General features: G+C 37.3%; 1 protein-coding gene across 2 annotated transcripts in view; it reads right to left on the minus strand.

The window, feature by feature from the left end:
• Nucleotides 1-13,121, minus strand: part of CENPP (centromere protein P) — a 228,467-nt gene that overhangs the window by 178,020 nt on the left and 37,326 nt on the right. For both annotated transcript variants that reach the window (XM_068553294.1, XM_068553295.1), the window contains exon 4: nt 9,067-9,155. In XM_068553294.1, the coding sequence (XP_068409395.1) occupies nt 9,067-9,155 (89 nt within the window). The remainder of the gene's footprint in view (nt 1-9,066; nt 9,156-13,121) is intronic.

Genomic DNA, 13,121 nt, shown 5'->3' on the forward strand with positions numbered 1-13,121 from the left:
GAGAAGATAAACAAAATTGATAAACCATTAGCCAGACCCCTCAAGAAAAAGAGGGAGAGGACTCAAATCAATAAAATTAGAAATGAAAAGGGACAAGTTACAACAGACACCGCAGAAATACAAAGCATCCTAAGAGACTACTACAAGCAACTCTATGCCAATAAAATGGACAACCTGGAAGAAATGGACAAATTCTTAGAAAGGTATAACCTTCCATGACTGAAACAGGAAGAAATAGAAAATATGAACAGACCAATCACAAGGAATGAAATTGAAACTGTGATTAAAAATCTTCCAACAAACAAAAGTCCAGGACCAGATGGCTTCACAGGTGAATTCTATCAAACATTTAGAGAAGAGCTAACAACCATCCTTCTCAAACTCTTCCAAAAAATTGCAGAGGAAGGAACACTCCCAAACTCATTCTATGAGGCCACCATCACCCTGATACCCAAACCAGACAAAGATAGTACAAAAAAAAAAATTACAGACCAATATCACTGATGAATACAGATGCAAAAATCCTCAACAAAATACTAGCAAACAGAATCCAACAACACATTAAAAGGATCATACACCATGATCAAGTGGGATTTATTCCAGGGATGCAAGGATGCTTCAATATACACAAATCAAACAATGTGATACACCATATTAACAAAGTGAAGAATAAAAACCATATGATCATCTCAATAGATGCAGAAAAAGCTTTTGACAAAATTCAACACCCATTTATGATAAAAACTCTCCAGAAGGTGGGCATAGAGGGAACCTACCTCAACATAATAAAGGCCATATATGACAAACCCACAGGAAACATCATTCTCAATGGTGAAAAACTAGAAACATTTCCTCTAAGATCAGGAACAAGACAAGGATGTCCACCCTCGCCACTATTACTCAACATAGTTTTGGAAGTCCTACCACGGCAATCACAGAAGAAAAAGAAATAGAAGGTATACAGATTGGAAAAGAAGAAGTAAAACTGTCACTGTTTGCAGATGACTTGATACTATACATAGAGAATCCTAAAGATTCCACCAGAAAATTACTAGAGCTAATCAATGAATTTGCTAAAGTTGCAGGATACAAAATTAATGCACAGAAATCTCTTGCATTCCTATACACTAATGATGAAAGAGAAATTAAGGAAACACTCCCATTTACCATTGTAACAAAAAGAATAAAATAGCTAGGAATAAACCTACCTAGGGAGACAAAAGACCCGTATGCAGAAAACTATAAGACACTGATGAAAGAAATTAAAGATGACACAAACAGATGGAGAGATATACCATGTTCTTGGATTGGAAGAATCAATATTGTGAAAATGGGGGCTTCCCTGGTGGCACAGTGGTTGAGAATCTGCCTGCCAATGCAGGGGACATGGGTTCGGGTCCTGGTTTGGGAAGATCCCACATGCCGCGGAGCAGCTGGGCCCGTGAGCCACAATTACTGAGCCTGCGTGTCTGGAGCCTGTGCTCTGCAATAAGAGAGGCCACGATAGTGGGAGGCCCACGCACCGTTTTGAGGAGTGGCCCCCGCTTGCCACAACTAGAGAAAGCCCTTCCACAGAAACGAAGACCCAACACAGCCATAAATAAATGAATGAATAAATAAAAATTTTTAAAAAAATGGAAAACTTTAAATAGGAAATGTAATGTATTAATTTAAAAAAAAATATTGTGAAAATGACTATACTACCCAAAGCAATCTACAGATTCAATGCAATCCCTATCAAACTACCAATGGCATTTTTTTGGAACTAGAACAAAAAATCTTAAAATTTGTATGGAGACACAAAAGACCCCGAATAGCCAAAGCAGTCTTGAGGGAAGAAAATGGAGCTGGAGGAATAGACTCCCTGACTTCAGACTATATTATAAAGCTACAGTAATCAAGACAATATGGAACTGGCAGAAAAAAAGAAACATAGATCAATGGAACAAGATAGAAAGCCCAAAGATAAACCCATGCACCTATGGTCAACTAATCTATGACAAAGGAGGCAAGGATATTCAATGGAGAAAAGACAGTCTCTTCAATAAGTGGTGCTGGGAAAACTGGACAGCTACATGTAAAAGAATGAAATTAGAACACTCCCTAACACCATACACAAAAATAAACTCAAAATGGATTCGAGACCTAAATCTAAGACCGGACACTATAAAACTCTTAGAGGAAAACATAGGAAGAACACTCTTTGACATAATTCACAGCAAGATCTGCTTTGATCCACCTCCTAGAGTAATGGAAATAAAAACAAGAATAAACAAATGGGACCTAATGAAACTTCCAAGCTTTTGCACAGCAAAGGAAACCATAAACAAGATGAAAAGACAACCCTCAGAATGGGAGAAAATATTTGCAAACGAATCAACAGACAAAGGATTAATCTCCAAGATATATAAACAGCTCATGCAGCTCAATAGTAAAAAAACAAACAACCCAATCCAAAAATGGGCATAAGACCTAAATAGACATTTCTCCAAAGAAGACATACAGATGGCCAAGAAGCACATGAAAATCTGCTCAACATCACTAATTATTAGAGAAATGGAAATCAAAACTACAATGAGGTATGACCTCACACCAGTTAGAATGGGCATCATCAGAATCTACAAACAACAAATGCTGGAGAGGGTGTGGAGAAAAGGGAACCCTCTTGCACTGTTGCTGGGAATGTAAATTGATACAGCCACTATGGAGAATAGTATGGAGGTTAGTTAAAAAGCTAAAAATAGAATTACCACATGATCCAGCAATCCCACTACTGGGCATATACCCAGAGAAAACCATAATTCAAAAAGACACATGCACCCCAATGTTCATTGCAGCACTATTTACAATAGCCAGGTCATGGAAGCAACCTAAATGCCCATCGACAGATGAATGGATAAAGAAGATGTGGTACATATATACAATGGAATAGTACTCAGCCATAAAAAGGAACAAAATTGGGTCATTTGTTGAGATGTGGATGGATCTAGAGACTGTCATACAGAGCGAAGTAAGTTCATAAAGAGAAAAACAAATATCGTATATTAACGCATATATGTGGAACCTAGAAAAATGGTACAGATGAACCGCTCTGCTGGGCAGAAATTGAGACACAGATGTAGAGAACAAACATATGGACACCAAGCGGGGAAAGCGGCGGGGTGGTGGGGGTGTGGGTGTGATGAATTGGGAGATTGGGATTGACATGTATATACTCATGTGTATAAAATTGATGACTATTAAGAACCTGTTGTATAAAAAAATAAAGTAAATTAAATTAAAAAATTAAAAGAAAAAAGAAAGAGAAAGACAAATACCATTTGATATCACTTATATGTGGAATCTAAAAAATGGCACAAAGGAACCTATCTACAAAACAGAAACAGAGTCATAGACATAGAGAACAGAGTTGTGGTTGCCAAGGGGAATGGGGAGAGGGAAAGGGATGGACTGGGAGTTTGGGGTTGGTAGATGCAAACTATTATATTTAGAATGGAGGGGGCTTCCCTGGTGGCGCAGCGGTTGGGAATCTGCCTGCCATTGCAGAGGATACGGGTTCATGCCCTGGTCCGGGAGGATCCCACATGCCGTGGAGCAACTAGGCCTGTGAGCCACAACTGCTGAGCCTGCACGTCTGGAGCCTGTGCTCCGCAACAAGAGAGGCCATGATAATGAGAGGCCCGCGCACCGCGATGAAGAGTGGCCCCCGCTTGCCACAATTAGAGAAAGCCCTCGCACAGAAACGAAGATCCAACACAGGCAAAAATAAATAAATAAATTTATAAAAAAAAAAAAAAAAAAAGAATGGATAAGCAAGGTCCTAATGGATAGGACAAGGAACTATATTCAGTATCTTGTGATAAATCATAATGGAAAAGAATATACAAAAAGAATGTCTATATGTGTATAACTGAGTCACTCTGCTGTACAGCACAGATTGGCACAACATTGTAAATCAACTATACTTCAGTATGGATAGGGGTTTAAGAGCGGATTATGGGAGACTGGAATTGACATATACACACTACTATATATAAAATAGATAACCAATTAGGACCTACTGTATAGCACATGGAACCCTACTCAATACTCTGTAATGGCCTATATGGGAAAAGAATCTAAATAAAGAGATGATATATGTATATGTATAACTGATTAACTTTGCTGTACACCTGAAACTAATACAACATTGTAAATCAACTATACTCCAATAAAAATTAAAAAAAAATTTGTTTTAAAAGAGCAGATTAGTCAGAAAATGAAGAAATAATTACTGAACTGAAATACAGATCTGAGGAACAATCAGGAATAAGCACAAAGATATGAAGAGATAGAAAATATAAAGAAAGGGTAAGATGAATGCAGAAGATAAAAAAATAATATGTCCCCAATTCCAGAATGAGAATCAGAGAAAACCAAGAAAGAGTTCCACTTCTACTTAAGATGTAAAAAACTGCAGAGAAGGCCACTCTCAACCTAACATCATGGAAAATCTGAATAATCTATAAAATCATAAACTTTCTTGAGCTCATCAAGGACCTGAGGTTACAAGGCAACCAAATAAATTAAAATTTTTCTCCCTCTAAGGAGAAACAGGACACAAACTATTCACCCTTGTTTAAACATAGGGGAGGGAAGCAGCCACCATACAAGTGGATAACAAGAAATCAGCTAAAATTTCAACAAATTCTTAAAGGACAAATGTGGGATGGATGTCATTTTGGAACAGATGGGAACCTCAGACACAAAGGGACTCCACCAGAAAGATCATGGCAGGAGCCCAGAGAGAGCTCCCCTCAGTGGCAGTGGCACAGGCACAAAGAGGTGATCAGCTGCTGCTGGGGTACAAAATGAAGCCAGAACTTCTCTCTGGAGGAAGCAAAAACCCTAAGCTGCTAAAAGAAGCAGCAGCAAAGCAGTGCAAGAAAAAAAAAACCCTTGCCTCCAAGGGAGGAGTAAAAGTCAAACCCATTTGACTCTGGGAGAGGGACAGAAAACACTCCTGCTACCAAGAGAAAGATCCATTGCTTTGGAAAAAGGGGCAGAAGCTTAAATCCCTCTGTTGCACGGGAGGGGTATGAAACCCTTTGGGTGCATGATCCTACACCAAAGGCAAGCATAACCCTGGGGTGTGGGGGGAGGGGCAAGGAACTCTCTCCCCGCAAGATCAACCCCAGACCCAGGCCGAGTTTGGCTGCACTGGGGAGGAGGAGCAGGAAAACTGGTGTTCTCAACCCCTGAGGTGCAGGTCTACAGGACCTGCCCAATACTAAGGATGGACCATGGAACACAGATCTCCCTTTGTTCCCACCATGAGCCTAGCACCAAGAAACAAGCATCAACACCTGCTGCTGAGGGAGTGTCAAGTGCAGGGAGAAACATTCCCCTCTGAAATGCAGATATACAGGGACTACTAAGAGTTGAGAATGAAGCTGGAACACTGATGAAAACCCTCCGGATCCCCAAACCCTATTCTAAGCATAAGGAAGAACTGAATTTTAAGTTGAGTTTGAATTCACTGCTGGAAGAATTTGAAGCCTTTGGTGCCTAAAAATAATGAAAGAAACAAAAATCCCAAACCCAGCTCAACTGCTGACTACCCTGAATTAAACCCCATACTAAGAGCCTGATAAAAGAAATGTACCCATTTCTGGGCATAAATACTATTTGTTTCAGACTCTACTGTTTTCCACAGACAATGTCCATCAGTCAATAAAAAATTATGGAACACAAAAATTCAAGAAAAAACAAACTATTGTAGACTAATCACCAGAACTGAACTCAAAGATGACTCAAATGTTGGTAATATCAGATTTGGGCTTTAAAATAACTATGATTGGGCTTCCCTGGTGGCGCAGTGGTTAAGAATCTGCCTGCCAATGCAGGGGACGCGGGTTCGAGCCCTGCTCCGGGAAGATCGCACATGCCGTGGAGCAACTATGCCCGTGTGCCACAACTACTGAGCCTGCGCTCTAGAGCCCGGGAGCCACAACTACTGAAGCCCGCACGCCTAGAGCCCGTGCTCTGCAACAGGAGAAGCCACCGCAATGAGAAGCCCACGCACTGCAACGAAGAGTAGCCCCCCCTCGCCGCAACTAAACAAAGCCTGCGCGGAGCAAAGAAAACCCAACGCAGCCAAAAATAAATAAATAAATAAACAAACAAATAAATTTAAAATGAAATAAAATAACTATGATTAAAAATCAGAGACAGAAATAAGAATGGTGGGGCTGGGCAAAGAAGGAAATGGGGAGCTATTGTTTAATGGGTATGGATTTTCAGTTCTATAAGATGAAAAGAGTCATGGAGATGGATGGTAGTGTTGGTTGTACAACATTACGAATGTATTTAATACCACTGAACTGTACATTTAAAAATGGTTAAAAAGGTAATATATATTATATATGTTAATATATAATGTTATAATGTTACACACACACAAGTGCTTGCAAAACTGGTAAAATCTGCAAAAGCTCTCTGGATTTTACTAATATCAATTTTCTGGTTTTGATAGTATACTATAATTATGCAAGATGTTATCACTCTCAGAGGCTGGATGAAGTGTATATAGAAATCTCCTTGTATATTGTTTTTATTGCAACTTCTTGTGAGTCTATAATTATTTCCAAATTGAAAGTTTAAAATGTGTAAGAATAGATAACTGTTGAAGGTGCCTAATGGGTAGCTACAGGTTAATTATACTATTATTTTTACATATCCATGTATCCCCCCACTTTTCAAAAGTTTGATTCACACCACTTCACTTTTACCAAAGACCTACATTATTACCTCTTTTTGCTAATTGAAAGAAATCTGATAGAAGAATTTTCACTTTTACGAAAAAAGGCAAAAAGTGAAAATAACATTCAGGGTTTGTTTTGGAGCGAGCCATCACAAAGGCAACATGCACCCTGAGCAGTGAAAGTGGCACCACCAAGCTCCTTCCCCAGAAACTACACTCAGCATCTCAGCATCAAGCCACCATAGCTTTGAACTGTGTCTGTGAGCATTTGTGCTGTATCTTGATTTATTTTGTACATCTGTTAGCAAAATGTGTCCTGAGGTAACTGCTTCTTCACTTTACACCATTCTGGCTTACAAAAGGTTTCATAGGAATGCTCTATTTTCAGATGTGGGGGAACTTATATTTAAAATTTTCCATAATAAAACATTAAAGAAAAAAATAACTATGATTAATAAGTTAAAAGATCTAGTGAAAAAAGGTAGATAACATTCATGAAGAAATGGGGAATTTCAGCAGAGAGAGAAAAATTAAGAATCAAATGAAAACACTAGAAATAAAAAAACATTACATTAGAGATGAAGAATTTCTTCAATGGGCTCATTGGCAGAATGGACTTCAGCTGAGGAAAGAATCTGTGAACTTTAAGATAGGGTAATAGAAATTATCCAAAATGAAATGCAAAGAAAAAAAGAGTGAAAGAAATAGAACAGAGCATCCAAACACTGAGACAATATATCAAATGTTCTAACATATGGCTAATCAGAGTTGGAGAAGAAGAAAGAGAACAGGACAGAAAAAGTATCTGAAAAGATGTGGTTGGGAATTTTCACATAAACACACCTTAGAAAGAGCACAAACTGTCAAAAAACAATATTAATAGAAACATTTGAAAGCAGCCCAAAAAATGCATGCACACACAAAAACAATATAGCAGACTTCTTTTCACAACCCATGTACTCCAGTAAACACTGGAAGGATTGCTTTAAAGATGTGAAAGAAAAACTGTCAATACAATTGTCAATGGTCAACAACACATTCCTGGTTTTCCTCCCATCTCCCAGTTTTCTAATTTCTTTGCATGATCCTTTAATTCTATTCAGCAGGACATTTTAGAATTCCTTAAGCTTCAGTGGCAGTCCTTTTCCTATTTTCACTCTATATTCTCTCCATAGGCAATCTCATTCTTGCTCAAAGTTTTAACTTCACCCACTGGCAGATAACCCCATTGTTTATATCTCCTACCTACACCTCTTCTTAGCTTCCTACTTCTTATTTTTACTTCAGTGTTTCAAAGGCACTTAAGTTCAACATGTCCAAACTGAAGTCACCAACTCATCTGACATGGTCTTCTTCCAACTTTTCCCATCTCAACAAATGCAATCACCATCACCAAGGAGTTAGCACCTGTCAGTGACTCCTGACTCCTCTTATTTAACCAACACCATGCCTATTCAATTGTGCTTCCTAAATATCCCCCAAATCCATTCAGCCCTCTATCTCAACCACCATTATTCTAGTCCAAACTACAAACTTCTGTTTCCCTGAACTGTTTTATAGGCTAGTCACTGACCCTCCTGTATCCAATTTTGCACCCCTTAAATCCCTTCTCCCTGCAACATCAAAAATAATTCTTTCCAGGATGTCACACTTCTGTCTTCCTTAGGCTCTGCTTAAAATCTTTCAATAGCTTCACATTGGTCTTAGGACTATGGTCAAACTCCTTATACCAAAATCCATAGTGTAGACCTTACATACGTTCCTAACCTCATCTTATACTATACTCCCCTGCTCTTGCCCTCTCCCAGACACTCTGGCCTCCTGTTCCCCCCCTAGCACAGTGCCTAGGTATAAGCTATCCTATCTAGGACCTCTTTTGTTAGTGTATGCCTGCTCATTTTTCAGATATCAGCTCAAGTTTCAGGAAATTATTCTATGTTCTCCCTGAAAGTCAAATTCCTGATACATGCTTCAACAGTACTGTGCAACGCTTATTTGTAGCATTTGCCACAACCATAATTTTAGATTTATTTCTGCAATTATTTAATCTGACTTCGCTACTAGGCTATAAATTCCATGAGGATCAAGGATTATATCTGGTTTTGCTTACATTTTATTTTAATGCCTAGCACATGGTGAATGTAAAATAAATTTTAATTGAGTTAATGAGAGACATAGAAAATATAGGCTTAAATATAAGCCACAATAATGGTGTTATGCTTTCAGAGATACTTTGATATTTACTTATCAAGAAAAAAGAACAGGTAAACTTAAAATTATAAACTGAAAGAAATTCCTAAGAAAAAAAAAGGAAAATATCTTACCTAGACACAAATTCACTTAATTCTGAATATTCGGTGGGTTCCATTATTATGCTGAGGTCAGTAATAACAGAAGATAAACTCTCCTCATTCTAAAACAGAGACAAAAAAACTTTTTTGTATCAAAGCACAGTCAACTTTTAAATAAAATAAAGAGACAAAACTACTTTCAAAATATGTAAAATGAAATGTCACCAAGTAATAGGAAAAAGTAACCAAGAAAAAGTACTGCAAATATGGGTTACTTTTTTTTTTAAATTTTTATTGGAGTGTAGTTGATTTGCAATGTTCTGTTAGTTTCACGCGTACAGCAAAGTGAATCAGTTATACATGTACAGATATGCACTCTTTTTTAGATTCTTTTCCCATATAGGTCGTTACAGAGTACTGAGTAGAGTTCCCTGTGCTAAATGTCCTTATTAGTTATCTATTTTATATATAGTAGTCTGTATATGTCAATCCCAATCTCCCAATTTATCTCTCCCCTCCCCTTTTCCCCCAGTGACCATAAGTTTGTTTTTTACTTCTGTGACTCTATTTCTGTTTTGTAAATAAGTTCATTTGTACCATTTTTTTAGATTTCACATATAAATGATATCATATGATATTTACCTTTCTCTGTCTGACTTACTTCACTTAGTATGACAATCTCTAGGTCCATCCATGTTGCTGCAAATGGCATTATTTCATTCTTTTTTTATGGCTGAGTAATATTCCATTGTATATACATACCACATCTTTATCCATTCCTCTGTTGATGGACATTTAGGTTGCTTCCATGTCCTGGCTATTGTAAATAGTGCTACAATGAACACTGGGGTGCATATATCTTTTTGAATTATGGTTTCCTCCAGATATATGACCAGGAGTGGGATTGTTGGATCATATGGTAGCTCTATTTTTAGTTTTTTAAGAAACCTCCATACTGTTCTCTATAATGGTTGTACCAATTTACATTCCCACCAACAGTGTAGGAGGTTTCCCTTTTCTCCACACCCTCTCCAGCATTTATTGTTTGTAGATTTTTTGATGATTGCCATTCTGACTGGTGTGAGGTGATATCTAAATAGTTTTGATATGCATTTCTCTAATAGTGATGTTGAGCATCTTTTCATGTGCCTCTTGGCCATCTGTATGTCTTCTTTGGAGAAATGTCTATTTAGATCTTCTGGCCATTTTTTGATTGGGTTGTTTATTTTTTGATATTGAGCTGCTTGAGCTGTTTGTACATTTTGGAGATTAATCCCTTGTCGGTCACTTCGTTAGCAAATATTTTCTCCCATTCTCTGGGTTGTCTTTTTGTTTTGTTTATGGTTTCCTTTGCTGTGCAAATGGGTTACTTCTTAAAAGAGTGAAATCAGATCCTCACTCCATACCAAAAACCAAAATGAACTCCAAGTGAATTACTTACTTAAATGTTAACACTGAAACCATAAAGTATTAGGAGGGAATATAGACATGTAACTGATTACTGAGTGAGAAAGAACTTTCTAAGCAAACAATAACAACAAAAAAGCAAATATGATTACATAAAAACACAAACTATCGATATAAAATGACCTTATAACTAAAAGAAAAGAAATAAACGGGAAAATTTGTACTATAAAAATGACAAGGAGGGCTTCCCTGGTGGCGCAGTGGTTGAGAATCCGCCTGCCGATGCAGGGGACACGGGTTCAAGCCCTGGTCTGGGAAGATCCCACATGCCGCGGAGCAACTAGGCCCGTGAGCCACAACTACTGAGCCTATGCATCTGGAGCCTGTGCTCCGCAACAAGAGAGGTCACGATAGTGAGAGGCCCGTGCACCACGATGAAGAGTGGCCCCCGCTTGCTGCAACTGGAGAAAGCCCTCGCACAGAAATGAAGACCCAACACAGCCAAAAATAAACAAATAATTAATTAATTAATTAAAAATGAATATCTGCTTATTAAAAAAAAAGTGACAAGGAGATATGAAAACTTAAAAGAAAAAGGCACATAACATGCACTAAAAACTCAGAGGCAAAAGACAAGTTACATGGAAGAAAAATGTTTGCTCTGACAAGTAATAAGATAAATGTAAATTAAAACAATGAGATGACACTTTTACCTATAACACTGTTTTGACAACGCAACCTTAAAATGTTTATATTCTCTGTCTCAGCAATTTGAATTCTAAGAATATATCATAAAGAAATACGGAATGAAGACAAAGACTAACAGCTCCGTATTACAAAAAGCCAAAAACAACTCTATATTCAATAATGGGGATTGTTAAATAAACTGTTAACTACTCTGATCTGCAAAATCCAGGTTTTCTCCTTTACTCTAGTAAATTTTCTTCCATTATATATTTACCTATAATTTCTCTTTCATTTTTTCTTGTTTTTGGAAAAATCATATGAATCTTCATAGTCTGTCTTCCAGATTTTTCTTCTTTTCAATTGCACTTGTAGGTGATTTTTCTCAAGCCTATCCTCCATATTCTACTCCTAACTACTTCTAATTTAGTTTTCAGCACTATAATCATTTTATTCTTCCTTTCTTTCTTTCTCCCAGCTCTCTTTCCCTCTTATTCAATTTTCTTTGAATGCTTTCATTTGAGATTGCAGTTATAATATAGCATGTTCTTTTATTTCCTGGATTAATTATTTCGAAGAGAATTTATCTACATTTTCTAATTCCTTTCATGGTAAGGTTTCTAAATGATGATTAACAAATTCTGTACCATTTTTGTGTTCTGTACTCTGTGGATCTTTTTTGTTAACAGGAGTAGATCTAGCAATTTCTGTTATTTCCTAAGGATATAGAGTGAGTAGATAATGCTTGACTGCTTCCCATTTGTCTGGGTAATATCTGACTTGTCTTTCTGTATTTTCAGCTGCTGGAGAAATGGATATTAATGGCTTATAATCACTGTTTAGTTTTTTCAGCTGCTCAAGAATATAGTGGGAATTGTTAGGAGCAGCTGTAGTCAAAGTAGACTGTTTGTGGGCATCTACCACCATATCTCATCAAAAACAAATTCCAGAACATTCTTACAACTCAATAATAAAAAGACAAATAACCCAATTAAAAACTGGGCAATGGATCTCAACAGACATTTCATCAAAGATGATATACAAATGGCCAATAAGCTTATGAAAAGATGTTCAACATACTAATCATAATCTGGTACTTCCATCTGACCCAGTAATTCTCTACCTAGATTTATACAAGAAAAATGAAAACATACGTTCACTTAAAAACTTATACATGAATATCTTCAGAAATGTTATCCATAACAGCCAAAAGGTGAAAACAAGCGAAATGTTTCTCAGCTGACGAATGAATAAACAAAATGTGACAGATCCTCAAGACGCAGCCAAAAAAAAATTTTAAAAAGAATGAAGTAATGATATATGCTACAATATGAATGAACCCTGAAAACATTGTGCTAAGTGAAAGAAACCAGTCAAAAAATTTGTAATCATACAAATTATATGATTCCACTTTTATGAAATGCCGAGAATAGGCAAATCCATAGAGATAGAAGATAGATAAGTTAGGTCTGGGCAGAAGAAGGGCAAATGAGGGGTGATAAAGAGCATGGGGTTTCTCTTTGAGGTGATAAAAAAGTTCTAAAATTGATGTGGTGATGGTTGCACAAAGCTGAATAAATTAAAAACTGCTGAATGTATACTTTAAATGGATGAATTATATGGTATGTGAACTATATCTCAATAGAGCTGTTATAACAAAAAAAAAGGGAAAAAGAAAAAAAATCTCAGAGGAATGCCTTGTCTTTTGTTTGAGTATGTGTAAGTGTTTTGGATTTTGGCCTTATACCCATTAGAATAGGCAAACTATCCTGTCATCATAAAGCCTATGACTTACTGGCCCCTCCATTTTTTATTCATTCATTCATTCATTTATTTTTGGTATGTTGTGAATTCTTCAAGATATTTTTGGGCTTCCCTGGTGGCGCAGTGGTTGAGAATCTGCCTGCCAACGCAGGGGACATGGGTTTGAGCCCTGGTCTGGGAAGATCTCACATGCCGCGGAGCAACTGGGCCTGTGAGCCACAACTACTGAGCCT

The sequence above is a fragment of the Eschrichtius robustus genome, chromosome 10 (assembly GCF_028021215.1).
Source record: "Eschrichtius robustus isolate mEscRob2 chromosome 10, mEscRob2.pri, whole genome shotgun sequence".
Lineage (NCBI taxonomy): Eukaryota > Metazoa > Chordata > Mammalia > Artiodactyla > Eschrichtiidae > Eschrichtius > Eschrichtius robustus.